Genomic DNA, 26,243 nt, shown 5'->3' on the forward strand with positions numbered 1-26,243 from the left:
TCAATCATTACTTTTGGTCCCTATTTTTAATTTAATTTTTGTATTTTTTAATGAAATTGTGCATAAATGTGTAAAATATTCTAAAAAAAATTAGAAACAAAACAAAAATTAAATATGAATTTTTAACCAAAAACAATATAAAAATTCATATTAAATTCATGTTTTGTTAAAAAATTCTGAATTTTTTTGGAGTGATTCTTATAATATTTTAAATTTTTCTGGAAAATGTTATTAAATAATATGAATTCTACATATGTGTTTACTTTAAAAGAGGGACCAAAAGTGAAGATTGAAAATTTTATAGGGACTAAAAGTTGAAGGAAATTTTTAGAGAGACGAAAACGAAAAGTTGACATATTTATAGAAATCAAAAACATATTTAACCCTTTTGATTTTAGAGAGTCAAAAATGATTTTAGAAATCAAAAACATATTTAACCCTTTTGTTTGGATGACTTATAGTTAAATTGATTTTGTTTGTAGAATTGAATCTACTCGAAACTACAAATTTGAGTTTGACTTTTACAATTGATTTTATCCTTAAAATTACCGTTAAATTCACTTTTAGATAAATACATCTAAACATAAATCATTTTAAATTCAACTTACTTTTAATTAAAATCAATTTTACAAAATCAATTTCCTCTGAATCAATTCTCGGAAAAATTCAACCACACATACACTAGTTTCGTATATATAATTGAATCCACTAAAATAAATTTAAAAAGTGTAGACGAAAATAATGGATTTCTGATACCTAACGAGGCTGCAGGATTGGTGCCTAGGCTTTCACCAATATCAACTTACACCAGCTTCTGTCGGAGTATTTTCCTTTCAATCTTATTTAATTATTTATCAATTATTTGTTATCATTATTTTATAGGTGAGGTTAACTTGTACCCTAAGGACACAAGTTAAGAAACTAAAAATGAAATTTAATAACTTTTGTATTGAAAAAATAAAATTTCAAACTTTTAATATATTGAATGCACAATTTTTAAAAAAAAGTTTTTATATTTAGTTTTTAAATTTGTACCTGAAGATGTACAAGTTAACATTTTCCTTATTTTATTATTTGTTATTTTGATTACGTTTTCCGAAGCTTTTAGCAACGTGGCTTCCCCTATACCTTGCACCAAAGAACAATGGACTTCATTCCTCGCCACGTCGTCTTCTCCAAAACACCACGTACACTTTTGTTTTTACCCTTCCAATCACTTGAACAGTCGATTATCCACATGTCTAGGTCTCGATGGAAGTTTTTGTCCATTTTCAATCATCATCATAAGTGAATATCTTGAGAGCTAAGCCAAGTCCAAATATCACATTTCACATGAAATTATTTGAATTGATTTTGATGTGATTAGATTATTGGATGTAAAGATTAAGATCATAGTGTTTGACTGTTTGTAGTTGGATTTGGTTTAAAAATAACTTCATATCAGTTTTAAACAATTAAATATATAGAAGGATATATAGTGTTAATTTATGGATTGTAAATTTTTATTTTTTTTTGAAAAACCTAAAATAGAATTTATTAAGATAGCAATGAATCTTAACCAACATAAGGAGTGCTAGGTTAGAGGTCTTACAGTAGCAACAAACAAAGGATGATGGGAAGTCCCCAATGAAAAACTCATACACCTGTGAAAATAAAGAAAATCCAAAAACCTATAGGAAACGTCTCCTAACAAAGGGCTATCTCCGAAATCAATAAATAGAAACACAAAAACAAAGCTAACACCACGATCAACGAAACAACATAAACAAAATCCTCAAGCATCGTCACAACTGCCACAAAAACAACTTCTACCACCCACATTCCGCTGCTCGCACACAACCCCTGAACACCAACTTAAAAACCTACACCACAACCAACAACCTTTGAAGAACAGTCTGAAAAAAAACCCCAAACACCATCATTAGCTCTCCTAAGCACCATTAACTTGTAAATTTATTCTTAGAATTATGATTATTGGAACTTTACATTTTAAAGTTTATTTCAAGTTTTAACAAATTATGATTAAAATGCTTTTTATTCTTGGAAAAATCCTTTTATTCTCATGTTAAAGAGTGAAAATCATATGTTTTTATGTAAACAAGACATAATTAAATGTCTTTAAGGTTTAATTTAACTAACAATGTCATAAATTGAATTTCTTTATGCGATTTCAAATCGATATTTCATTGAACATAAAGCAAAAAAAAAGTAAAAATAACCGGCCACCCTCTAAGTATTTTAACACTTTTTTTTTTAAAATCAAAACACTAAAGTAGTTCTACCCACTTAATCTGATGTAAATAATAATACATCAATATTTTAAGAAGAGTCATATTATCAACTCTTTCAACATTCTAAACACCAGTAAACAATAAAACACAACTTTTGGTGCATATGATATGCTCAATAATTAAAAATCCGAACCAAAAAAGTATAGGAGTATGTGTACAAGAGTGAGATAGCCTTTGAAATCATTATGCACTTCACAATATAAAAAGCATAAAACGGGACCTCTCACCTTAGTGTGCTATAGTTTTCTTCAAGTTAGGAAAAGAAGACTCAAATAAACACTGAAATCAGGACTCGTAATCATCGTCATTTGTTTTGTTGATAAAATAGTTACTACAGCTCATCATATCATTATAAAAAATAAAATTAGAATCATTGTGAATGCGTTCAATTATTTAAAAGTAACCATGCATTTATATATACGAACAAGGCATGAGAAAGAGAGATTTTCACGTGTTAGAAGAAAAGTAAACGACCAAAAAAGAGTCATAGTTTTATTTTATTTCGTATTGCTACTCATTAGATAAAGAATATTCATCCACTTTCATACACAATGGCGTGCTAATCAAAAAACAAATAGGAGTATTATTCATATATTTAGTCCACTAATATATTTTAATGATTTAGGATTTCATATAGGTTAAATCTAACATGACAACTTTTTCTCTAACATATACTAATAGCCAAAAAAACATGTACCAAAAAAAAAGGCTAAGGAAAAGGAGAATTCACATTTCACAAGGACCACACCATAATGAACCAAGGAGATTGTCCTTTGAATTTAGAATTGGGGCAGTTTCATTTACATCTCGTGGGAAAAAAATATGTACTGGCAAATGTGATTTCCAGTATGTCATGTAAATCTTCAGAATTGAATCACACATTACTCCTATTGGGTGAATTTGTGGCCCGTGATGACAATAGTCCTTACTAAAATTCCTAAATGTTACAAACTTTAACATCCTACTTTATTACATTCAACTTTACATTCCACTCTTAATTTAGAACCACCACAACAACACAACAAGATCCAGCTTTGCTCATTGAATTGCTACGCTACAAGGTTTAGGTATCATTATCAACAACAGTCAACACGGTAAAACACCCTTCACGTGATTTGCTTGTGCCATCCACCACTTCATGTTTTCCCCTAATAATAGATTTATAAATGATACAATTCATGTTTGAATTTTAAAAGTAAGATGTTAGTTTAATATTTACTCTTTAGTCATTCAAGAATCTTTAATTTCTTAATTTTTAACTTAAATCAGATGAGGTATAAAACCCTTCATAATGAATATTTGGAATGACAATGACATTGACTTAATTACTGTTAGCCCCTGTGATTTTTGCACAAACTATATACTTTATAGTCTCACATTGCGATTTTGCCAAATTTGGCATCAAATTAAAAAGACATTTTTTTTATAAAAAGAAAATACTTAATTGTATTAAACAACTCAAGTTGAAACGAAACTACACTCAAAATGTTCAAATCATATAGGATTTTTCTTCTTCTTTGGATAAGACATAATGCTCAATTCGTTTGGAACGACCTTTCCAAAGGCATGCATCTCTACACCTTCTAGAATTTTAATGTTCCTCCAATTCATTGGCGCACACAAGGCAAGGATCCAGCGCATCATGCCACTGATGCTACACATTTTCTATCCAAAAAACCTTCATTCTTACTCAATCAAACACCGACTTAAGTTTTCATAACTAATAAACACTACTTCATCTTCACGAAGATGAAAATGAACACTTCATCTTCGCGAAGATGAAGTGTTGCCCAACATATTCATCAGTTCGGCCAACCAAGTCGGTCCATTCAAGATTCAACTACTTGAACCTTTTCATATGGGAGTGGTCCAAAACCTAGTGGCAATAACCGTAAATATACACTAGTACACAATCTCGAAAATAGGGTCTAACAAATAATACAACCTGTCAACAACAACTTACAGCCTGGAAAGCCATTCCCGCTAATCCAACGTGGCAAAAGTGTACAAATTCAATTCCAAAAACTTTCCTATATATATTCTCTTCCTCACGTTCTTTTCATCACCTAATTTAACCACTCTTCCATTTTTTTCACCATGGGAAATTGTAGCTCCTCCGATTCAACTCGTGTCGCAACCGCGAAACTCATTTTACAAGACGGACGGTTACAAGAATTCACTTCACCAGTCAAAGTTTCTTACCTTCTTCAACAATATCCTTCTTCTTTCATCTGCAACGCAGATGAAATGGATTTCGACGACGTCGTCACCGCCGTCGACGAAAACCAAACTTTACAACCAGGACAGCTTTACTTCGCACTTCCTTTGAGCTGGTTACGGCAACCTTTACAAGCTCAAGAAATGGCTGCATTGGCTGTGAAAGCGAGTTCTGCGTTGATGAAGAGCGGTGATAAATGCGGTTGTCGCCGGAAACAGATTCTGTTCTCCGTTGAGTCTGACTCAAAAAGAGTTTCTCCGGCTACCGGTGGGACTGTGCAGAGATCAAGAAGAGGAAGAAGTGCTAGAGGTGGTAGTGCTGGTGTTGAGAAGTTTACGGCGTTGTTGAGTTCTATACCGGAGTAGGGGTAGTTTCGGAAAAAATGGTTCATGGTGATTTTTTTTTCTTGTAGATATTTTTTTTTTCTTGAAAAGAAATTTTTTGATGTAGATTTAGATTCTTTTGATTGGAGTTGGACCAAGTCGTAATTGGAATTTGGATATTCCGTTAAACTGTCTCTTTATTAAACTTTTTTCTTTTTAATCGATGCATTTTGCACACAACTACATAGCTTAATCTATTAAACGATGGTAACGGTAACTAGATACACTCTATTTCAATTCGAAACCTGTAAAATAACTTATCATTTGATTTAAGTGTCTAGATTCTTACATTTTAGTTTTTGACCTCAAAGTATATTATTTGAAATGTAATAAAAAAAGGTATATCATTTCATTTGAAATTGATTGGACTACTATTCTTTTTGAAATTTAATTTATAATCATTATATTTTAGAATGTTAATCAATCACAACCATCAAATTATTAATGTTTTGACATTAAATTTCTAATCTCAATAGCTTTCCTAAAATCCTTTCCGCGTAAGAGACAACTAGCTTTCTTAATAACTCTTATATTAGCTTCCATAATTTGAACTTTAAATAGCTATTTTTAAGAAAGTTATTTAACAAGCTTTCCATAATTTGAACCTATTTTTAAGAAAGTTATTTAACTAGCTTTCCATAATTTGAACAATAAATAGCTTTCTTAAAATCTTTTCCGCGTTATTTAACTCAACAATTGAGTTTGCATTGCGTGTAACATGATTTATTCATTATTATTATTATTAGTTGTACATTGGATTAATTGACCGGAAAAAATAGCATAAGAGTCCAACATTAACAGATCATGCAAGCATATCGTAATAGTATAGTTTATTTACTAATGAAAGTAACGGTAATTGTCGTGTAGTAACTTGTAATTATATGATAGCTTTGTGCAATAGGATAAGCTGATAGAAAATATATGTTCTATATTATAATGTACGAAAATGACTGCTTAGATTGCGACAAACGTGTGTAGTAGAAGATAAGCTGATAGATCAATGCTAACAAGCAAAGCCTATAGTGTAATATAATGGCTTCATGAAAATTACCTCATCCTTATCCACGTGTATTTCCTAATGGTACATAAAGGTCAAAGAGACGAACTGAGACAATTAAATTTAAATATGAATTATAGTGCATTCACATTTTAGATTTGATGTTTGGATTTTGTCTCGTATCTAATATTAGTTTACTTGATTGGTTAGAGAGTCTTTGCCTTTTAGGATCGACTCCAAGAAGTCGTGTTTGTACCTGATGGAAGTGTTTACTCGATTGGATTTAGAAGTGTTTTTTCCTTTTAGGGTTGACACTCGGGATTGTGTTCGGTACTAAAAGCTTAGACCATATAATATGATTGTTAGCTTAAGTATGTCTCTTCATAGGAAAACCGATTAGGAATCCTAGAGTAATTAAAGACCAATCTTATCGAACGAATGCGGTCAAAAGAGTAAGACCACCTACAATCACGAATCTCCCCATGAAGTCGGGACAACTAGAAGAATCTCGAACATAATGAGTTGTGTATCCATCTTCCGTGTCTCACCTAATTATTACCGATCATGAGAAAACTAATACCTGATGGCATAATGCATTTACTCAAATTAGGGTTAGGTCTAGCAAAAGAAGAGGTACAAACCCAATAAATGTGACCTCTATAGAAGGATATGAAGTATTGAAAGAAACACACACTTAAAACAATTTTCACATTACTTGATCTGAATTTGTGTACTTAGACCAGCAAAAACGTTATTTACTTATTTTTCCTGTTTTCTACCTTTCCATTAAGTCCAAATAATGCATGTTTGACAGAGGAAGCTATACTATTTTATACTACATAACAATTATGATCATAATAACAAATACAACAATTTAGTTAGGCTCGTACCATTAAAAATGTGGACAATTAGAGGAGTGTTATATGAAAGAGGACAAAATGAAAGGAAATGTAAGGTTGTGAAGGTAAATAAAGACATAATTTCTTATGTAAAACGTGAATCAAAATGTGAGAGATGAATGTAGGCATGGTGCTCTATTTGGCATTGAAATTATAGGGTTGGCATTGGAGGACACAAACACAACAAAACTAGTAAAGAATGGGCAGGGTTGGTAAGTTTTATGTGTGGTGTGAAGGAATTGTTTACAGCTGTAATGTAACAAGTTTGTGATGGTACGGTAATTATAATAATTATAATGTACAAACGAATCAGTTCAATTTTTGGCTTGTAATGTCTGAGTAACGAATATTGTGTGTATGTAATGTATGTAAGTATATATGGGTCCTCCACACATCACATCGATTGAAATTAACCAGATTGTGTATAGTCTTTGCCAGCAAGACTCAAACAGATCCACTTGATTTTTTTTGCAGTTTTAGGCAAAGAGGGTTTTAGAATTGATTAAAAATACTATGTATTAATATTATTAAGGTGAAGGTTACTTGTTGGAGAAAGAGTAAGGCATGGCATATTGAAAACATGCAACTACGAAATATTATTATACTGTTGAGATTGAGCTGTGAATAGCTACTTGTTGTTTGTTGTTCATGACAAGACATATGATATGGCAAATGTGACCACCCACCAATTCATGTACTATATCACTTTCCAATATGATTAATGGTTTTTTTTGGTATGTCATTTTGCTTTTGGCCAAGTGGAATGAGAAAGAGGTCAGAATGTTTGGTAAATTTGGTATGATATTACTACTCATCAATGTGCCTTCAAACCATTTTTTTAATTTAGCTTGATTGAATTTGGAGTCTCTTTTTTCTTGAGGGATTTATTGGAGTCTTTACAAGTTTATGCTAAAAATTACTGTACACTAACATCTATAAAATTACTAATACATTATTCAGATTAGAGCACTTTGTTACCAATTAAGTTGATACTAATTGTACTATATATTCCACTATGCTTGCTTCTATTAGGTTGATACTAATTAATATGACATGGTTTGTGTATGGATCACCTTTGAGTTGTACAGCTGTTGTGATGTGATTACGGATGATTGTTAAGTGACTAGACTACAAAGGATGCCAAATCAAACTTAAATTCCACTAACATGTATGTCGCGAGTAAAAGTAGGGGGTGTTACAATTAATATTTTGAAAAGACAAAAATAATTGCCAAAGGAAAAGGAACAAGGTATCATGGTAAAAAACCATGTCTTGCATGGTTTTTCATTAATACTACTAGTTTTCTTGTGTCTTTTCAAATAAAATTAGGGACTGTTACAATGACTGGAGCAAAGAAATTAGAATAAGATTAGGGAGTTTTATGTGTCAATTCAATAAACCCAATATCTATATTGGATTTCTCTCTTTTTGTTGTTGGAGGTTTGATCGTGGTTTGTTTTAAGAGACATTAAATTGATAGTAATGATTATTTATAATCCTTCATTTTGTTTGAAGTTTCATGATTCTTTTGTTGTTTGAGGCGTTGTCGGGGGATTGATCATTTGCGGACTTTGATATTGTCGCAATTTTGTAATGTGCACTATTCACATAACTTATTTAACTATATTTTTTAACTAATATATAAATATAAATGTTACCATGTAAAATATTGTTTGATTTGTCTCGATGAATATTTTCAAAATATCAAATTTTTATAATTTTTTATTATATATAACTAAAGATATTAATGGTCAAAGTTATATATAACTAAAGACATGTAATTTGGAATGGAGGGAGTATTTAGCATCAACACATAGCTTGTGTTGTATAATGCATTTTAATTTATTAATTAATAAAAGCTTCTTTTTGCATCTTCAAACAAAAAAATAAAATAAACCCAATGATCCAATCTAACTTCAAGTGTTTCATTTGTGTTTATTTTTTGTGAATGTATTACCCATGATATATTTTTGTATTAATTTATTTAAAAACTAAAATTAAAATTTGAATGATTTTTTTTTTGTATGAGTATTTGTATCCAACCAACTTCAAGATACTTGAACATCTACCTTTATTTTTTATATAGTTTGGATTGAACCTAAATCAATATCGAAGTATTATTTTAGATAACTGACTTTATAATTTCGAAACAATTGCTATTTCTTTGTTTATATAGTTTAGGATTTATGTATTGATCAATACACTTCATTTTCATCTTCTTCATGTTCAAGTTTTTGCTGCGCCCCCGACACGAGATCTATTATTTTGATTATACATGTCAATGAGTGGAAAAAGGTAAACTTTAAGATTATAGTCGAGCATGTGTGTTTCAATAATGAAGCGCTTATCGTTCCTTGTTGCTTTTCAAAATTTGTATCTAAGAAATTAAGTGAAAAAGTATATATTCAATAGGATTGTCAATTTGTCATGCTATTGGTTTTGTATGGGTGCATGTTGGCTTCACCATTTTAGTTTCTTGATGCATGATTTTTCAGCTTGAAGTAAGATGCAAGTCGCATGTTTGGTGAAATGCTTGTATTTACATTTGTTGGATATGGGTCAAATTTTTGTCGAATGATATCTCTAGGTTTTTTTTAAGGGGAACTCGAAGTTTTGTTTTTGATTTTTAATTTCAATGAATGATCTTAAGGTGTTTGACCATGCTGTAAGTTTGATTTGGTTTGTGAGTAAAGCTTCTTTTAATTCTTAACCTTATGTAGAATTTAAGAATAAAACAAAATTGATTATTTAGGATAACTAAGCAGTAATGAAGCATAAAAGAATGTATATCTATCTCAATTTTATGTTTTTTGTTGTTCTTATAAAGACAATATATTTCATGTGAGGAGCAAGTTGCAGTCATTTATTGAATACAAATACGCAGAAAGTTATATAAGTAGACCCTAAATGACAACAAAGGGGCCTAAGTGTCGCATGTGTAGGCCTAATTGCTAAGCAAATGGCATAAATGCTCATATGCAAACCTATCTGTCGAAAGAAAATTGCTCTTCTCCCAACAAGAATTGCTCCCTCATGAAAAAACTTTCTAAAATATTTATGTATGACTTAACTCGCGTAGGTGTATAATCAGCGTGACTTAAGTCACGTTCGATACATTGGTTGATTTCAACGCGAGTTAAATCATGTTGGGTTTTGTTATAAAAACAGAACAATATCATATGAATTTTCAAAACTCCATTGTTGCAATTTTGATCTTCATTGTTGCAATTTTCTCCAAGCTTAAGCCAATCAGCGTCAATCACAACCCCAAGATCAAATAAGTGTTTATTATCCTATTGCATTGACTTTTTTTTATTGAATTGTTAGATTTTTTGGATAAATTTCACATATTTAAGTCTTTATGATTTGATTTGGATGTTAGTTTTTTATTTAATTGTTAGAAGTTGATTAGAGTATAAATTGTTTATTAGAGTAGAATTGATTGAACTGTGGTAGAAATTGTTAGAAATTGCTAGAAATTGTTAGATGTTTGAAATTGTTAATGATTGAATGTTACACTTTAAAAATTGTCAAATTGTGGTAGAATTTTTAGGATTAAAGTAGGTTTGACCATTGATTTTTACATTGTATAGATATTTCTGAGAAACAGGGTGATGCCCAATTGAAAAAGGAGGGCGAGAATAAGAAAGCAAAAACCATCGTGACATGGCACGACATCGAATACGAAGGATAAAAAAAAAAAACAATGCGAAGGTGCAAGTGTACAATTTCAACAAGCTGAGAAGGAGTGGAAGGATGTGTTATTTGGTCCACAACCAAAAGTAGATTCCCCAGGAACTATCGAGGACAACTCAATTGAAAAGGGAGATGATTAAATGTAATGACTTGTAATAATGTCTTTTTTTTTTGATGTTTTTGGATTTGTTGTGCATTTTGGTACTTTGAATAAATTTGAATAAAGTTGCATATTGAATAAAGTTGAATAAATTTGAATAAAGTTGTACAAGTACACGAAATCAATTCAAAAAATACACAATTTTATTTAGTTTTAATTTCATCTACGTTACATTACACTCTTCCTAATTATGCGGTATCATCATGATGTTGAGTTTAAATTAAATCCTTGAAAGTTTGCCGAAAATGCTGGCATTGAAGTGTCTTATACTTATAGTAAAAATTTGCAAGACTATTTGAAAACTCAAAAGAATGAAGAGCACATAACACATGTATTCTACCAAATCAACTTTATAGGTTTTCACATCGAACTCCATCATATAAGATGAGTAGCGAAAGACAAGTTTCAATTGACAGATGAGCATGATCAATCACAAAACAACATCATAAAGGATGTCTCTCAAAAGCTGAACAGATCATCAGGCTCTGTGGAGATCATCAGACTCAGAAGACCTAGCAGGACACATAAGACACCTTCAGACTTGGAAGATCTTCAAACTTCAGAAGCACCTGAGGGACTTAGACTCCACGTCAACTTTATCGTCTTTTGTAGTTGTCCACATTAAAGGATATGAGCATAATTTTGTCTTCTTCTGACCACGTGTAGAAACATATAAAGAACCTTAAGGGCAATAAGAATGAACATATACTTCATGTTTCAGCAAATGATTTTTGAATGACTATCCAACGAAATTATACATATCTGGCAATGGCTCAACGTCCTTGATTTGAAACTTCTCAACGACTCTTTATGTGTTGGCACTCTTCTCCAACGTCTCTCAAATCCCTGCCTATATAAGGAGCAGAAGACCATGAAGAAGATTAACAAGACTCTGCTATTTTAAATGTGTCATTACTCTGCCAAATCAAATAGTGCATAAACACTTAGGATTTTAGTTTTCAACTTTTGTAATCTTAGAAATCCTAGAAGTTGTAAAAGATTATGTTCAACTTTGTTCCGTTTACACCAATCATTTTATATATCCGGTGTAAGAAATTATCTAAAAGTATTAATTCTACTTTCATAGCCCTCATTCCTAAGGTTGACAACCCTCAACGCCTTAATGATTTTCGTCCTATTTCTTTGGTGGGAAGTCTTTACAAAATTTTAGCCAAATTATTAGCCAATCGTTTGCGTGTGGTTATTGGGTCCGTTATTTCGGATGCTCAGTCTGCGTTTGTTAAAAACAGACATATTCTTGATGGTATTCTTATAGCTAATGAGGCGGTGGATGAGGCTAGGAAATTGAAGAAAGATCTTTTGTTGTTTAAGGTGGATTTTGAAAAGGCCTATGATTAAGTCGATTGGGGTTATTTGGATTCTATTATGGGTCGTATGTCTTTTTCAGCTCTGTGGAGAAAGTGGATTAAAGAGTGTGTAAGTACAGCAACAGTTTCAGTATTGGTGAATGGGAGTCCGACAGACGAGTTCCCGTTTCAAAGGGGATTGCGGCAAGGTGACCCTCTGTTCTGATGAAATCTTTGGTTCAGGCTCAATTGTTCACTGGGTATAGTTTTGGGGTGGTTAATCCGGTTGTGGTATCACATCTTCAATTTGCTGATGACATTTTGTTGCTGGGAACTAAAAATTGGGCAAATGTTCGTGCTCTTAGGGCTGCACTTGTTATTTTTGAGGCTATGTCCGATTTGAAGGTGAAATTTCATAAGAGTAGCTTGGTGGGTGTGAATATTGCTTCCTCTTGGTTAAGTGAGGCGGCGTCTGTTTTAGGTTGCAAAGTGGGCAAGGTGCCGTTTTTGTACTTAGGTATGCCTATCGGGGGAAGTTCTCGGCGTTTGAGTTTTTTTTTTTTTTTTTGGGGGGGGGGAGGACCATAGGAAAATATCTTGGATAGGTTGGCATGATGTGTGCCTTCATAGGGAGTTTGGAGGTTTGGGGGTGAGACAGTTGAAAGAATTTAATTTGCCTTTGTTAGGTAAGTGGTGTTGGAGGATGCTAGTTGATAGGAGTGGCTTTTGGTATCGAGTCTTAGTCGCCCGTTATGGCGAAGTAGGTGGGAGGTTGGGGGCCAGAGTTGTTCTTCTTGGTGGAGGGAGGTAGGGAGGATTAGGGACGGTGGAGGCTGGTTTGGGGAGTGTGTGTCCAAGAAGTTGGGGGATGGTTTAGACACTTTTTTTTGGTATGATAGGTGGTTAGGATTGGTTTCTTTTTGTGAGCGGTTTCCTAGGTTGTTCGATCTTTCTGAGAGTAAATCCATTACAGTGGCATGTCTGTTTTCTCTTGGAGTTGAGCGGGGTGGGGAGGCGTGGAAGTGGAAGAGGAGGTTGTGGTCTTGGGAGAAGGAGGAGTTAGAGGAGTGTAGGGCTTTATTGATTGATGTTTCTCTGCTAGATTCTGTTTCAGACAAGTGGGTGTGGTTGCCAGACCCCACTGAGGGTTACACTGTTCGCGGTTCATATCGCTTGCTGACCACAAATGACGTTCCCCTTAGGGATCCTGCAACATCTTTGATTTGGCATAACCAGGTGTCGTTGAAGGTTTTCTTATTTGCGTGGAGGTTGCTTCGTGATAGATTGCCTACTAAGGTTAATTTGGTTCAAAGAAGGGTGCTTGACTCAGAAGCTTCTCTGTGTGTTTCAGATTGTGGCATGAGTGAAACGGTACAACATTTGTTTCTAACTTGTGATACCTTTTCACCTTTATGGCCTCTGGTGCGTCATTGGCTAGGTATCATAGGTGTTGATACCAATGTTCTTCTAGACCATTTTCTTCAGTTTGTGAACTTGACAGGTGGAGGCAAAGCTACTAGAGACTTTCTTCAACTTATTTGGCTCTTGTGCGTTTGGGTTTTATGGAACGAACGTAATAACAGGCTTTTCAATAATGTTGTAACTTCTATTCCCAAGTTGTTAGAGAAAGTTAAATATATGTCTTTAGCCTGATTGAAAGTCAAAAAGGTTGTTTTTAGGTTTGGTTCAGATAGGTGGTTCTCAAGTTCCTTCCAATGCTTGGGCATCGCGTGATGGTTTTTGTTTGTTTGTATGACTTTGTGTTTGTAGAGTAGCTCTTTTGGTACGCCTTATGCTATAGGAGCTGCTTTTGGTGGTTAATATATATCCCATTTTTTATTGTTCAAAAAAAAAAGAATAAATATTATATTGAAAACATAAATTTACTCTCTCTCTTAAGGATAAAATTGTAAAAACAATAGTAATTATATACAAATTTAATACTACAACCAACTTTCTTAATCTCCGCAATTTTGACAAAAGACTCTTATATTCAGGGACGGAGGTAGTACTTATTTTCAGTGGCAAGCCTATCTATTTTTATTTTTTTTACGAGATGGCTAAATTTAAAGAAATTAATTGAATATATTTTGAGTTTTGTTTTCACAATTTTTATTAGGGTTAAATATGTTTTTGGTCCCTATAAATATGTCAACTTTTCGTTTTAGTCCTTCTAAAATTTTCCTTCAACTTTTAGTCCCTATAAAATTTTCAATCTTCACTTTTGGTCCCTCTTTTAAAGTAAACTCATATGTAGAATTCATATTATTTAATAAAATTTTCCAGAAAAATTCAAAATATTATAAGAATGACTCCAAAAAAAATTAAGAATTTTTTAACAAAACATGAATTTAATATGAATTTTTATATTGTTTATGGTTAAAAATTCATATTTAATTTGTGTTTTGTTAAAAAAATCTAATTTTTTTTAGGAATTGTTTTTAGAATATTTGACACATTTCTGCACAATTTCATTAAAAAATACAAAAATTAAATTAAAAATAGGGACCAAAAGTAGTGATTGAAAATTTTATAGGGACTAAAAGTTGAAGGAAAATTTTAAAGGGACTAAAACGAAAAGTTGACATATTTATAGGGATCAAAAACATATTTAACCCTTTTTATTATCGTTAACAAATCTCTCTTTTATAATTATTTAGATTAGATTAGATGATTGATAGTTTCATAATAAGATAAAACTCATTATCAAACAAGTGGATATGTTTTAGTCTTCATATTTCTACTAGTTATGGAGAGGAAAAAAACTCATTTATGATAGTTAAATATATTTTCTCTAAGAACTAAACAAAGTAAAAAGAGGTCTCAACTAACTTATCCATATTTATTTTTCTCAATAACTAATTTTTTTTTTTACTTTCATCAAATTAAATTTAATATTGCGAAATTTTTCATTTCATGTATTCACTCTGTTTCAAAATACATGTCGCATTCAACCACTTCATAAATGTCAATGCACAACTTTGATCGTTGATATATTTAATTATCTAAACTAAAAAAATTAAAAAAAATTTAATATTTTGAATATATTTATCGAGACAAGTCAAACAACACCTTACATACTAATATTTTTTTTAAGAAATCAAAATGGAATATATTAATACATGCAGACTATCCCCACAACACAAGGTGTGCGAGAAAGGATAGACAAAAATTTACAACAAAGGTTCAACAAAAATAACAACAATTAGCCGTCACCCCAACATAACAAAGGGTTCTGACACCATTCATGAAACTGATAAAAGAAAACATCAAACTTTGCCTTATGCACCAAAAGGAAAGACGTTTAATGCTCTCCAAAAGCTGACCAGGGGTGTTCTCTTTGCCTAAAAAAAGTCTATCATTTCTTTCATTCCTGATAACCCACGAACTCGCAAAACATATCAAAGACACGACGAAAGAGCACCACGATTTTGCATGTCCTGAAGACGTACCAAACTGAAGAAAATGATCCACAATGGTTAAAGGATACGTTGTATAAACATCCAACCAATTACGAAACAGATGCCAAACCTGACCAAAAATGCCGCAATTTAAGAACAAATGAACATCTGTTTTCTGCATCCCACACCCACCAACACACATCTGCGCCTCATGTGGAATGATCCCCCATTGAAATAAATTTGCCTTAGTTGGCAATCTATTCTAAAATATCCGCCACACAAATATCGAAACCTTACTAGTTGGAAATTTAGATTTGCGGAGATCAAAGGAGCACTATGATTAGAGGGCACCCCACAAGTGAGAGTATAGTAAGCCCCTCTAACTGTATACCCCGCTGCTGGATTAGGGATTCATTTCCATACATCGATAGTATCAACCTGCAACATTATGTTAGCAATAAAGTTATACACTCCTCTAACATCTCCTCCTCTCACACCCATAACCTCCTTCTCCAATTTCATGCCTCCCCTCGCTCATCCCACCCCAAATCAAACATTTGCGACACAATTAACAATTTATTTTCTGATAAATCAAACAAACGGAAAAATCGAACTCGAAAAGGGACATCACCAACCCACCAATAAACCAAAAACCAATAGTTAAAAAATATGATCAAAGTAAGTCATTCTAATAGACACATTGCAAAATTGCGAATGTATTTTAAAACGGAAGGAGTATACACTACTAGAAAAAACAAAATTAGCGAGGGAAATTAGTGACGGAAAAAAGAAAATTCCTCACAAATTCCATGATCGCAAAATTTAGTGACGGAATTAGAGAGATTTCACGTTTTCCCTCACAAAATTTCCCTCACTAATATTTGTTTTTTAGTAGTGATATTCACTAAAAAAATCAAACAAAATACATATGGATCGCATTTAAATAGAATTAAATTAGCCTTTATTATTGTACCGAAAATCAAATAGCCTTTATTAGTCCATTTATTTTGATTTGTCAAACATTCACTTGTATTGTACCGAAAATCGAATACATTTGATAATGGCCGTTTCTTTATCATCATCAATATCCTATCAATCAATATTATTCTCTTGTGTAGTCGCTTTTGATTGTCTTTTTCCTCAAATGCACGCTCACGCATAGGTCAAAGTCAAAATATATAAAGTTATGTGACATTTCACATTATCAAATGTATTTTAGCATCATCTTCATCTTCACACTATAGATCCATACTTCACCAATTTTTATATATTAAAAATGACAATCTGTCACAAAAAAACAATAATATAAAAAGTAGGATAAGTAGTGGAAGGAATCACGAAACATCAAAACCAATCAAAAAAATAGAAATAGTAAAAAGTTTTAGATATCTCTGACTCTTAGAGAATCTACAATGGGCGTGTGTGCATCATGTCACAATGTGAAAACAACAAAGAAATCAACAACATCATCATCAACAAGAGATGCTAGTGAAAATGGTAGGGTTGATTTTGCTGCAACATGTTCATCAGAATCTTTTAGAAGACCGTCGTCGATCATGGTCATGAACATTTCCAATGGTGCTATCAAGGAATACAAGAAACCAGTTCTTGCAAGTCTTGTTGTTTCGGAGAATAGTGATAACAATGATTGTTATATCTCAAATGCAGAATCAATGTGCATAGGGGAGTGTATGCCACGGGTTCCCGATGAGGACGAGCTTTTACCGGGTCGAATCTACTTCATTGTTCCTCTCTCGCATTCTAATTATCCATTGTCTCTTCAACTTCTATGTGATCTCGTTGTTAAAGTTAATTCTGCACTTTCCAATGTAAGTTAATAGTGTTAAAAGCTACATTTTGTATGTTAATATTAACATTTTCGTTTTTGGTCTTCTTTTAATTTTAATTTCTTGTATGATTTAACTAATTTAGTTCACCTAGTGGGATCTTTGAATTTATTTATTAAATTTTTATGATCTGGAGAAGAAAGAACCAAATTGGTTCCCTGCTTCACGTTTCTGCTGTAAATTGATTGGTGTTAATTCTGCCCTGGGTTCTTAATGTTCATATCATCATACCAATAACGTAAACCAAATAATTTATTATCTAACACCTAAATCTTTGTCCTCCTTGTGTTTGATTGGTTGCATTTCGCTTCATTTTACATAAAGAAGTTATAATTATTCAACTCATGATATTGAAATAGCATTTGGGTACCATTGGCCAATCACAATGCTTGTGTTTCTCTTTTTTTTCACAAGCGTGACATTGTGATTGACCAATATTACCCAAATGCTATCCAAGATATTGATACCTCTTGTGCATTTCGCTCCTTCCAAAGTGAAACGAAAGTAGTTCTCCATTTGCAAAGAATTCGGATGTATTTATAGTGTGACTGCAATGAATGAGCCGCACTTGATTGAAGGTCTAGATTTCAATATAATTTTTTCAATTTTTTAAAATATCGATTTAAGGTTGAATTGTGATTAATTGTGTGTGCACTCATGGAGTCGCGGCTGCACATATTTCACACACCTACTTGCAAATCTCCAACAATGAATATTCTATATAGGTTTTGTTAATGTAAGAATGCTAATGCTAATGAGTTTTTTTAAGATATTCTTATAGTGATACATATTTTTTTGCGACATTGATATGTGGTCTAGGGAATAAAATAATATAGTAAGACACATAGTTTAGTTGATGATTATTCGGTCATTATAAACTTTTACTTCTGAAGAATAAAATAAATTTTTGAAAGCAATTTTTCATTATAGTAAGTACTAAAAAAAAAGAACAAAATGGTCATGTAAACACGGTTCATTTGATAACTACAAAAATAATATTATATAAGGGTTAAGTATTAGGTCACGAATTCCCCACTCTTCCATATTTAAAATGTATGAACGTCAACTATTAAATTACTTGACGGAAAAAAATTGCAAAACATATGTAATTAAATGTTACACAATTTTTTAGTCCTCGCATTTTTCTGGATCAACGCATTATATTTTTTGCACATAAATCCAACCTTTTCATTGGACTCATATCCCACTTTTGGTCTAGACTAGAGAGTTAGAACTTAGAGACATGGACCGTAACAATGGACAGGAAACAACCAAAAGATGCTATGCATCCCTTTGGAACCACGTCCTATAGGCCACACGAGTCACACAAGAATTCGACAACCAAGTCTTATAAGTCATACCACCAAGGGCGGATTCAGAAATAAATTGACGTAAGAACATAATCAGAAATGCATAGTCAGCTCGCCACGTCAGCAATTCTGCACAATCATATGGGTCAAGGGCTAAAATCAAATAATCTTATTTTACAGGGTTGAAATCTAATTTATTTTTTTTACAGGGGTAAATCAGAACTCGCCCAAATTACAGGGGTAAAGACATATTAACCCTTTAGTGAAATAGTGAAATTTCACAATCAAGTACAGCTTGGTAAATCATTTTTACTAAGCTATATAAATATGGTCCCATCCGTGACTTCAACTTTGTCACATCCTTAAAATTATTGTTACTTTTTCAACATGAAAATGTTACATTATTTTCCTCTCTTTTCCCTAGCAACTCTATCCCTGCTCGTTGTCTCAGCCAGCACCACCATCTCTTCCACCAGCAGCCAAAGAGTTCTTAGAATCTCACAACAAAGCATGAGCTGAAGTAGGTGTTGAGCCACTTCAATGGAGTGAGAATCTAGCAAAAGACACAAGCTTACTAGTCCGTTACCAAAGGAACAAAATGGCTTGTGGTCTCGCCAACCTAACAGCTAGTAAATACGGCGGTAACCAGCTTTGGGTGAGTATTGGGGAGGCCATAATGCCGAGCTCAGTAGTGAAGTTGTGGGTGAGGAAGAAAGAGCTTTACATTCATGTGAATGATACTTGTGTGAATCATGAGTTCTGTCATGCTTATAGGCAGGTTGTGTGGAAGAAATCAGTACAACTTGGGTGTTCACAGGCTACTTGTACTGATAAGAAGGAAGCTGGTTTGACTATTTGTTTCTATGATCCACCTGCACCTCGTAGAGTCATTGGAGAGAGTCCATTTTGATTGGTGTTTATGTATGATGATATGAATAATATGATGTATTTCAAGTAATGTTATGTTAGTTAGGTTCTTGAATTAGATTATGTAAGTGTAATGTAAACTATGCTAGAGAGATCAATATGTGCCTATGTTTGGATTCTAGTGTGAAATGTTTGATGAATCTTAAATAAAATTGCTTTGGTCTCAAATTTATATTATTGGTGATTTGTAGTGTTTGAGTCTGAACATGATTTTTAGATTAAAATTTATTGTTGAACTCACTTCGACCTAAATATGTATTCAAACATAATGAGTCATTTTAGTTCAACTCACTTTCAAGTAAAAAAAAAAAAAAAAATTTACTCAAAATCAATTTTGATCACCGCATAATCAAATATGCACATTGTCATTTCATCAATGTCAAGCAAGGCACTAAGAATATGAAATGGTTCATGTAAGCATGATTATCGATGTGCATTGCACAAGATTTCTCTGATATTTTGAAAGAAGATTTCTCTATTTAATTAATTTAAACTTTATATCTTAATATGATTGTTATTGAGTTGAATCTTTCGGACGACTTTTTGCAAATAAAATAAGTGTACAGATCCGATATTGTATTATCTTTTTAATATTATGCAGAAGTTTAGAGGAATAGTCTAGAGTTAGGAATAGTTTAGATTTTTTGACATGTAAACTACGAAACTCGTTAGCGCACTTCTAAATAGTTCTGGTAACATGTTTTGACAGCTCAAACGAAAGGTGTATGAGAGGGTGAGGTACTGAGAATAATTTCTCCCAGAAAATACACAATAGGCTCAATAGAAGATATGGAATTCCAAACTAACAATGTAACATAAATAAATCATATATTTAGAAGAGAAACTCACCCATGTGCGACCTATACATAATTTACAATAGAGGTGTTCACAACTAAACTGATTCAAACTAAACATGCAAATCAATTCAAAAACCTGAAAATTCTACAAAATTAAAATTTATTAAAAGTATTTAAACGTGCTTTTGCAACAACCGCTCGAATCCGATTTTAGATTTCATTTTCAAACCGAACCAGCAACATATACAACACCCTTATCTTTTTGTATATTAGTATAGTATATTGCATTTATTATTTGTTGGTTTTTACCTTTTTAATAATATTATTAGTTAAATTAAATATATTTTTTTATAATATCAAATGTGTCAAATATAATCAATTATTTTCATTCCTTTTAGTTTTTAGTATATTATTTGTTACGTTTTGCATCAAATTTATGATTTCACCCTATCATTATAATATTCATTTGAATAGATTTTTTTCACATAATTTTAATTTGGATATTAAAAAATCGTTCCTAACTAAATTGCGTAAAATTGGATCAAATTAGTTTTTATATTTTTATTTTATTTTTAAGTCACGAAAATCAACCCAAAATGGAAGTATTTAAATTTTTGGATCGGATGATTGTTTGCATTGGATCCAGACTGCGCCGTTAAAACCCTAATTCACACACGAGGTGGTTAAATTGAAAAATATATAAATCCTAGAAGGCACACCTTATTATTTGTTTGTTAAGAGCAGCAACAATTTGGGGAGATTTCATCAAACCAACAAGTGGCCTTCGTTTTGGTGGTGGCGCTTCTCTGGTGTATGCGTTCGTTGTGTTTCTCAATTCTAAGATGCGTAATTCATCACTCACAAATCACAACTCAACAACGACGACGATCAGGGGCGTATCCTTTCATTGTGAAGGGGTAGCCTTGGCTACCTCAAAAAAAAAATATTATTCTTGAATTTGTTGGTATGTATTTATATACAACATAGAGCTATCCTAAACAAGTTTTGTTGCCGAAAACTAACATAAATAAGAAAGTAAAAAATTATCAAGACAACAGTCATAATTAAACATAACCTATTTGTGTACATTGGAAAAGGCATTATTAATCTATTTTGTAAACAATCGTTTATGGATAAAATTGGTTTCTTGAAACAGATTTTGTCCAACTTTGTTAAATAGATATTGTCAATTTTTATCATTTATTGCTGCAATTAGTTTATTTTCATGTAATGGTTAATTTTCATGTATTGGTTAATTTTTTGTTATAGAAATTTAATCCAAGACTAAAAACACTTTTTTTTTTTTGTAAATTTTTAAAATTCAAGATAAAAATTGAATAATTTTTTCTAGTAAGGACCAAACCTAAAAAATTATAATTTATAGGACTAAAGATATATTTTATCCTTAAATTTAATAGGTTGGTTTTAATTATTTTTTTAAAGTTGGCCCTTGCCTAAATTATTATCTAGCTTCACCACTGGCCGCATGCGATCCTTCTCTCAAGCATAGACTAATTTTTTTTCTCTTTTTTCACAAGCATTGTGATATTGTGATTGACCAATATCACCAATGTCATCCAAGTGCTATCCCACAAATTGTTGGTCAGTTCAAGCTATTTTCTTCTTTTGTAATTTGGTTATTCTGTTTCATCTTTATTTCTCTACCTACTCTATGTTAATTTCCATTTAGGTAATTGTTCGTAATTATGGAGCTGGAGCTGCATGCATCAAAGGTCTTGGAAGCTTGCGACTATGAGCCGTGTCTAATTTGCAAACAATGGAAAAACAAGGATGAAGTTGCTTTATGATTTTATTCTAAAAATGGATAACATGCAGCTTTTGAATTTATTTTTCAGAACCCATGTGCTTGCATTTATATCAAGAATCAAAATGGAGTAATAGTGCTTCAACCTCTTTAATTGGATCGATCCCACACTTCTTTAAGAAGTTGCCATATAAAAGCAAGATATACTACTAACTAGGGTCTTATTTATAAGAAAGAATTGAGCTAACAAAATTTAATGTATTTGGTTTAATATTATGTCTAAATATATAATTTTTTTAAAGTATAAATATATAAACTTTTTCTTATATAAATATTATTAATTAACCGAAACAATGGACCGCAAACAACCAAAAGATGATATGCATGTCTTTGGAACCACGTCCTATAGGGCACACCAAGTCTTATGAGTCCGTTTGACGCACATGATAAGATAGACATATGATAGGATAAAGAAATGGATAAGGATAGAATATGATAGTGACATGATAACATTTATCCTATCACCTGTTTGGTGCACACATGATAGTAATATGATTTTGGTTTTTGAATAACCTATTAAGGGTATTGTGAAAGAAAAAAATTACAATGATGAAAACAAAACAAAAAAGTACATGGATAAAACTCGAAAATGACATATATTATAGGGGATAAAATACTATTAACCCTTTCTTAAATTAAATTACATATATATATATTCATCCATGGCAAAATCAATACTAAGCAAAATTCAGTGACAGGCACGTAAACACCACCAACATAATCATCCATGGCAAAATCAATATATAAAATATATAAATTGAGAAAGCCTCAAACATTTTCATTCGGAAGCAAATGCAAATTTATTAATAAAAAACACACATAAAGGACACGATATCAATATTATGCAGAAAGCAACACCACTGCAACTTGCAGCAGAGAATATGGAGAGAAGTGGGATTAAATCACAAAGAGTGGGAGTCAAGGGAATCGAAGAGGGTAAGCACGTGTTTATGCTATCCTATTTGTAACCCAACTAAAATAAAGGATTAGAATAATGAAAGATGAATAGGATTATTTTATCATATCTTATTAGTGCACCAAATAAGAGATTTAAGTAGGATATGATAATTTTATCATATAATGCCTCCTTATCCTACGCACCAAACGAATCGTATACCACTAAGGACGGATTTAGAAATAAATTATTAGCGAGACTAAATTTATTGACCTAAGAACTAAATTTTATTTACTTAAAAGTAATACTAAAAATAGTTGTAACAATTAAATTTATAAAGAACTTGTCAACAAAAAAAACTAAATTTATAAAGAAAATAGTATAACATCAATTTGTAAAAAATGAGCTGAAATAACATTATTATTAACTATTCCGGCCACCGATCACCAATATTGTTACATAGTTGACTCATCGTATATTTTATAGTTGAAGAAACACGTTCAATGATTACAGTTGTCACCGACAAAACCAGAGCTAACTTCATAAGTTTGTACATCACATCAAATATAGATGCATCTCTCTCGACACCCTTCATTGATACTCATTTCATGACCACTTGCGGAAATGCCAAAATTTGCAAACCAAAAAATATTTTTTCAGTCACCAAATATCTCTTGCCACCATCTATAGAACATATGTTACTCATGCTCTTGCTCTCCATCATAGCGGATGGAAGTAGGCTATGTCTAATGAATTTATAGCCTTCATGAATAATGGTACACCACGGTCTTTTGTTGTTCCTCAACCCCATTTCAATATCATTGCGGCAATCATGTCTTTCACATAAGCATCAAACATTTGTCAATTGATGATTATCACTTTGGTTGAGGCTTCGTTGCTATGGAGGAATTTCAAATCTCTCATGTCTCTTACGTTTATCAACTAGAACATTTGCTCACTAGAGAAAGTCTAATATAGTCACTTTCTCTTGCTCACTAAGCCACTTTCGCGGAACCCGCATCAATTTCTCACCTCTAAGATTGGAGTTGTTGAACCTTCCTCCATCTACAAGGGGCATAAAGGAGCAATATTTAGTCATTATTGATCACATTTTTTTTTTTTTTTTAAAATGCTAACATGTATAGGACACATTTTAAAAAAATTCAATGTAGAAATTATGTCTTGAAAATTATATTATTAATTATTTAAAGCAGCCAACTACATTTTTCAAATATTCATATCACTTATCTAAAACTCTAAATTGAGTCCCACCTAACAACACATAAAACACCTCAAATTTATAGTTTATAAACTATATTCTAATTTTATATTATTTTTTACATGAAAATAGTAGAAAAGAAACAATGACCGTGTAGAACCACGACACTTGCTGGACAAAGTGAAATAGAGGTAATATTCTGACACAGTGTAATAAATATTTGCAAAGACACTCTAAAAAATAACTGATATTTATGCTCTTAAGACATAATGACACATGCTAAGATAACCATTTTTTTTAGTGGTGATAGGTTGACACCCATAGGTAGCATACCACCTTGTACACACTTCCACAACGCAAATTTTCTTTATAATTAAAGGGTTAAAAGGCGTGTTAAAGAAAAAGTGGACACTTATTATAAATGTGTACGTGGAGGTTAAAATGTAGGTACAATTAATTAATTTTTTTTTAAGTAATATTGATCACAAGTATTAGCGGTAAAGAAGCAATATTTTAAAAAATAATTTGTTATTAGTAATCATTGCAATATCATTTGTTCTTATTGATAATCATTTATATTATTTGTAAGTACTTAGTTGCCAAATGTTAGCACATATCTTGGAAAGTGGAAACCATCCTTGTATTTCATACCTCTTGTGATGAATAGAAAAGCATAGCTTGGCAACATACCTTTCAAGAAAAACTATCTAGAAGTCTTAATCGATCATTATTCTATGTTTAGTAAATGGTTTAAGACTAATTACGTGTACATGCACATCCAATTAGCCAAAATCGGTGACTAGTCAACACTACAGAGATCTCAATAGCATACATGACAAACTCCACAAATTGCAATACAGCTTGCACTCCATGTCAAAATTTCCAAGCTCCCAAAGTCTGTATCAGAATGTCTTTTACTGAAATTTCACAATCAAGGACAGCTTAGTAAATCAACTTTACCCCATTGGACCAAAGTCTATATAAATATAAATATGGTCCCATCCGTGACTTCAAACTTTGTCACATCCTTAATATTATTGTTATTTTCTCAACCGATAAGCTCACATGAAAATGTTACATTATTTTCCTCTCTTCTTCTCCCTAGCAACTCTATCCCTGCTCCTTGTCTCGTCCACCGCTGCAAGACCAGCAGCCACCACTCCGGAGCCAACAGCACCGCCACCTCTTACACCAGCAGCTAAAGAGTTCTTAGAATCACACAACAAAGCAAGAGCTGAAGTAGGTGTTGAGCCACTTCAATGGAGCGAGAAGCTAGCAAAAGACACAAGCTTACTAGTCCGTTACCAAAGGAACAAAATGGCTTGCGATTTTGCAAACTTAACAGCTAGCAAGTACGGCGGTAACCAGCTTTGGGCTGGTTCCGCCGCGGCTGTTACACCAAGCAAAGCGGTGGAGGAGTGGGTGAAGGAGAAAGAGTTTTACATTCATGTGAATAATACTTGTGTGGTGAATCATGAATGTGGTGTTTATACACAGGTTGTGTGGAAGAAATCAGCACAACTTGGGTGTTCACAAGCTACTTGTACTGGTAAGAAGGAAGCTAGTTTGACTATTTGTTTCTATGATCCACCTGGTAATGTTATTGGAGAGAGTCCATTTTGACTGATGATAATGTATGATGATATGAATAACATGATGTATTTCAAGTAATGTTACTTTTTTCTTCAATTAAATTATGTAAGTTTAATGTAACCTGTGCTACAGAGATCAATATGCCTATGTTTGGTTCTATGTTTTCTTGAATTAAAATTGATTTTTCGAAATGTTTGTTCCGTCTTAAGTTGATTCGATTTTGTCTTTAAAATTTATTCTAACTTGATGATTTGTAATTTTTTATTATAAACATGATTTTTAGACTAAAATTTATTGTTAACTCATTTTATGTAAATGTGTATCTAAATATAATGAGTGATTTGAAGTTCAACTCATTTTTTAGTAAAATCAATTTTAGAAAATTAATACATTTATAATAAATTTTTATCCTTAGTAAATTAAACATGTACATTGTCGTCATTTGAGCAAGGGCAAGTTCTCTGCTTGATTAGTTTAA

At 32.1% G+C, this 26,243-nt stretch overlaps 5 protein-coding genes and 1 long non-coding RNA gene across 7 annotated transcripts; all 6 read left to right on the forward strand.

Moving 5' to 3' along the window:
* The first annotated feature begins 4,339 nt into the window (after window positions 1–4,339).
* On the forward strand, window positions 4,340–5,037 carry LOC11411962 (uncharacterized). The gene has a single exon (XM_003611815.4). It carries the CDS (start codon window positions 4,389–4,391, stop codon window positions 4,872–4,874), a length of 486 nt encoding a protein of 161 aa, XP_003611863.1. The 5' UTR covers window positions 4,340–4,388; the 3' UTR covers window positions 4,875–5,037.
* A 3,899-nt stretch (window positions 5,038–8,936) lies between these two features.
* Window positions 8,937–10,478, forward strand: LOC112421768 (uncharacterized). Its single transcript, XR_003011996.2, has 2 exons — window positions 8,937–9,083; window positions 10,382–10,478. It is a non-coding gene; the product is annotated as an uncharacterized lncRNA (long non-coding RNA).
* Window positions 10,479–11,646: 1,168 nt separating this feature from the next.
* Window positions 11,647–13,604, forward strand: LOC112421953 (uncharacterized). Its single transcript, XM_024784179.1, has 4 exons — window positions 11,647–11,976; window positions 12,195–12,468; window positions 12,638–12,758; window positions 12,851–13,604. Exons 1-4 carry the CDS (start codon window positions 11,647–11,649, stop codon window positions 13,602–13,604), a joined length of 1,479 nt encoding a protein of 492 aa, XP_024639947.1.
* A 3,017-nt stretch (window positions 13,605–16,621) lies between these two features.
* LOC11413489 (uncharacterized) lies at window positions 16,622–19,604 on the forward strand. 2 transcript variants are annotated; one of them, XM_024783755.2, is made up of 2 exons: window positions 16,622–17,181; window positions 18,934–19,604. In XM_024783755.2, the coding sequence occupies exons 1-2, from the start codon at window positions 16,765–16,767 to the stop codon at window positions 19,021–19,023; spliced, it is 507 nt and encodes a 168-aa protein (XP_024639523.1). In that variant the 5' UTR covers window positions 16,622–16,764; the 3' UTR covers window positions 19,024–19,604. The 2 variants fall into 2 exon arrangements, with proteins under 2 accessions (XP_024639523.1, XP_039689998.1); XM_039834064.1 differs by having other exon boundaries at window positions 16,623–17,181; window positions 18,719–19,604.
* LOC25494543 (STS14 protein) lies at window positions 19,108–19,419 on the forward strand. The gene has a single exon (XM_013598059.2). The coding sequence runs from the start codon at window positions 19,108–19,110 to the stop codon at window positions 19,417–19,419; it is 312 nt and encodes a 103-aa protein (XP_013453513.1).
* A 5,571-nt stretch (window positions 19,605–25,175) lies between the features above and the next one.
* Window positions 25,176–25,956, forward strand: LOC11426310 (STS14 protein). The gene has a single exon (XM_003611819.4). It carries the CDS (start codon window positions 25,238–25,240, stop codon window positions 25,793–25,795), a length of 558 nt encoding a protein of 185 aa, XP_003611867.1. The 5' UTR covers window positions 25,176–25,237; the 3' UTR covers window positions 25,796–25,956.
* Window positions 25,957–26,243: the final 287 nt, after the last annotated feature.

The sequence above is a fragment of the Medicago truncatula genome, chromosome 5 (assembly GCF_003473485.1).
Source record: "Medicago truncatula cultivar Jemalong A17 chromosome 5, MtrunA17r5.0-ANR, whole genome shotgun sequence".
Taxonomy (NCBI): Eukaryota; Viridiplantae; Streptophyta; class Magnoliopsida; order Fabales; family Fabaceae; genus Medicago; species Medicago truncatula.